The following is a 3,830-nucleotide window of genomic DNA, read 5'->3' on the forward strand; positions in this document are numbered from 1 at the left end:
AAAAAAAAAAAAAAAAAAAAAAAAGAGAAGAGAAGAGTAAGAACAATAACGTAGAAAAGAAAAATTAGAAGATAAAAAAACAGGAAAGTAGAAGCGACGCACAAACGTCCGCAGCGCGACCAGCACGAACTGAAACACAACCAGCGCAAAGGCGAATAAACGACACAAGGCACACACACCCACGAAATAAAAAAAAAAAGAAAGAAATATGAGCGAACAATGTGTTCTAATACCGGGAGAATTTGGCGTGTTCGTGCAGGTCTTCATCGGGTGTGTGTCCGTAAGCATATTAATAACCAAGTTCCTCTTCGAGAAACCAAGAAGAACCTTCATCAAATTTTTGACGGACGTAATTGTTATCATATGTGGATCAGTAACATTACACATAACAAACATATTTTCATGCATGTTCATATTCCGATACCACTTGCTGTCCTATCTGTACAAAATTGAAATGGATGAGTGCTCCATTTATTTTATTCAGATCATACTTGATGCTTCATTGGGTCTATATGTAGAATATAAATTATTCGCATTTTTTAAGTTACTAAAATTTAAAAAAGAGTACCTGCACAACAACTCTATGTCCTCTATATACAAGCCGACTGATGCTCTCTCTCATTATTCTTCCTTTGTCAATTTTGCCAATAGTAATGACGAACACAAAGGGAAAAATGACAAAACTGAGGACACTTCAAGAACAACAAAAAAAGGGCACACTGGTCCGAGTTCCACCACATCAAATGTGAAGAGTGCAATGCCCAAAAAGGACAATGTTCATACATTGAGCTCAAATGAAACCACTGGCATATCTTGCCCCAATGAAACTCCAAAAAATGGTTCAAACAATTTGGATATGACCAAAGATAGTAACACGGGCACCACGGAAAATGCCCTACACAATGTGGACGGGGGTAAAAATGTGGAAAAGCATCTCGCGCCCAAGGCAGGCGCTACAACCGGGGAAGTGAAGATCCAGGGGACTAACAAGACGAAGGGAAAAAATGAAATAGGCTCAATGAACGAGACCACCCCTAAAAAAGCACACACGGAGGAAGCAAACAAACACGAAAAGCGAGGAGAACATGCCAACCTGAACCCTGTAACAGACGTACAGAAAGAACAAAGCACTTATGACGACTGCAGCCAATACAAACAGTATAAAAAATACTACAATAATAATTGCGAAGACTACAAAAATGAGCTAAAATTACTCACGAAAGAAACTCCTAATGATGACGTCTGCATTCAGTTAAATGAAGGAAGTGATCACGATAAAGAAAATAAACCTACATACGACAAGGAACATTCAGAAATTTACAAAAAAATCGACGACAATTATATGGATATGGATTTGTTTCAAAATATTTTCATCTGGGTCTCTGTAGTCCTAACAGCTAAGTTTATATCTTTGCTCTTTTTTTTCTTCCTGTCTCCAATGTTTAACGTTTTAGTCGTGGGAACCATAGCCCACATCAGCAATATGAGATACAGGCTACTCGTAGTGATGATCATCGTACCCTTCTTTTTCAACTTTATAATGTACTTCTACATGGATAGCATAGTCAAGACGAAGTACACGTCCACGAGTGCAAGCACCGATAAAATTTAGTCTCGTTACTTTGTTTAGCCCCTTCATTTGTGACAACCTCATAGCGCACACCCCACACTCCCCGTGTTGCTCTAACCTACAACACACCTCCGTCGACGTAAATTCCTCCCTACACATACTAGCCGTTCGCGCGGCCTTTATGTTACCATATTACAGGCATATCCACATGCCGAGCCATTTTTTTTTTTTTAATTTTTTTTATTTTTTTTGTTTTAACGTAAGCTTTGTTTTTGTCCCCATAAATGTTCCTTCTTAATAAAAACCAAAACACATGTTTTAAAATTCTTAATATTAAGTTTTAATTTTAACTTTATCATATTTTTTTTTTGTTGTGCTTCCTAATCGTATTAAACGCAAATTCTTTTTAAAAAATTAATTAATACGCCTTGGCAGTTTATCAGAAAACAGGGACACAAAACATGTAGGTCAGTGCAAGGCTGTCCACTTGGGTGAACGTACATAACTGTGCATGGGCGCGCTCACACATTTGCTATTCTTGCACAATGTGCTGAGTGTAGCAGCTGCCCACCCCCCAACCAAACGATACATTTCAGAACAAAAAAAAAAAAAAAAAAAAGAAAGAAAGATGAAGCAAACGTGGGCAAAGTGGACACAATGCAGTGGGAGGCGGTGAGAAGCAGTCAAAGCGCCAGAAGGATTATTCAACAAAAAAAGGGTAAAAGGAAAAATGCTCCACGTGTAACAGATTAGCGACAAAATCGCCCAAGCACGTAGCCGTCTTAATGAACGCGCTGCACTGCAAAAAATAACAAAAAAAAAAAAAAAAAAAAATCAATCGCTGCTACGCTGAGCAAACGCCGCGCAAAAATCAAGAGTCCAAAAACTCGCTGACATTCTGAATGTCCTCAGACGCCGTTTCCTCCGTGGCATCATCGTATGAACTGTTCACATAAATATTATGTGTAATTATGTTTTCGATAATATTTTGATAATTCTGTTTGTTCCTCTCTTTCTCCTCCTTTATTTTAAAATAGTTGTGCAAAGCCTTCAAGCAGAAATACGTAATGAAAACAATAATGCTCAAAATGAAGAGGAACAAAATCCAATTTACATACTTCTCCTTCTTGGTCAGCCGGTATACCCCCCCTTCTAGCACTTCACGCACGAGTTCGACTTTGTACGGGTTCCCCCCAAATTCGTCAAAAACAATGACGACGTTTATTCCTTCGATCAGCCAGTCCGTTGGTATGCGCATGTACCGTGTTTGTGGGATACTAATTAAATTTTCATTCGTAGCAAATTGGGTTTTTTTGTCCTTTTTCAATTTTGTCCTCTTTTTTAATTTATTCTCTTCATTTATTTCATTTTCGTAACTTTCCTTATCGTCCGTTATCCAAAAGCTTCCCAACATGTGGTTGTTAATGTAGACAAACCCGCGACTCAGCCCATCAATTTCTTTCACTTTTTCATCGTAAGCAGATAGCCTTAGCGAATATTTCGATCTTATGTAGTCCACATTTTTTACAAAATACAACAAAGTGTACCATGTTAGAGGTGAATTGATGCTGTCCATATTCACCTTGCTGAATTTGTTTAAATATTTAAAAATCCCCATTTTGCAATAATACTTAATTTTGTTAAAAAAAAACGAGAAAAATCGAGACGAACACATTTTTATGAATGAATTAGTTATACTTTTCATTTCCGTTTTTTTACTATCCAGCAGTGTTTCCAAGTTCATATTTTTGTGTTCCACCTCTTCGCTTCCGCTTCTTGATGCTTCCCCCTTCTTCTGCTTTTGTCCTCTCCCCCTGTTTAGCAAATCCTGTTTTATGTACGTGTAGTCAACCATGTTGTACATTTTCTTGTACACTTCTACGTTTTTCTCATTTTTTATTATCTCTCCATGTAGACCCACACAGCTGTACAAATCGTATTCATTCCGGGTGACAACAAATATGAACGTATCGGTACTTTCTCCCGAGTAGTAATTGTGCATAATTTGTTCCTTTTCATCTTCCATGCTGCTGCAACCATTTTTGTTGCTATGCACATCCAGCGTTGTGTGCTCCAAATCGTCGAAGATACTACTAATCTTATTGCACGTACTGTTTGTATCTTTCCCTTCGTCTGATTCTTCTCCTACATCACCTTGCACACATGTCTTGCTGTCCTTTTGATGGTCATTATCTTTTGGTGAGTTATCGCCTGACCCGTTCATATTTTTTTTTTTTTTTTTTTTTTTTTTTCCCTGTGT

At 37.7% G+C, this 3,830-nt stretch overlaps 2 protein-coding genes across 2 annotated transcripts in view; one reads left to right on the plus strand and one right to left on the minus strand.

The window, feature by feature from the left end:
• Nucleotides 1-208: 208 nt before the first annotated feature.
• On the plus strand, nt 209-1,612 carry AK88_04961 (uncharacterized protein; the record flags this gene model as incomplete). The annotated part of the gene is made up of 1 exon (XM_012482565.1): nt 209-1,612. The coding sequence occupies one exon, from the start codon at nt 209-211 to the stop codon at nt 1,610-1,612; it is 1,404 nt and encodes a 467-aa protein (XP_012337988.1).
• An 829-nt stretch (nt 1,613-2,441) lies between these two features.
• Nucleotides 2,442-3,830, minus strand: part of AK88_04962 (uncharacterized protein) — a gene marked incomplete at both ends in the record, with an annotated part of 6,525 nt that continues 5,136 nt past the window's right edge. The window contains one exon of the mRNA XM_012482566.1: nt 2,442-3,746. Within this exon, the coding sequence (XP_012337989.1) occupies nt 2,442-3,746 (1,305 nt within the window). The remainder of the gene's footprint in view (nt 3,747-3,830) is intronic.

Source organism: Plasmodium fragile (assembly GCF_000956335.1).
Source record: "Plasmodium fragile strain nilgiri unplaced genomic scaffold supercont1.84, whole genome shotgun sequence".
Taxonomy (NCBI): Eukaryota; Apicomplexa; class Aconoidasida; order Haemosporida; family Plasmodiidae; genus Plasmodium; species Plasmodium fragile.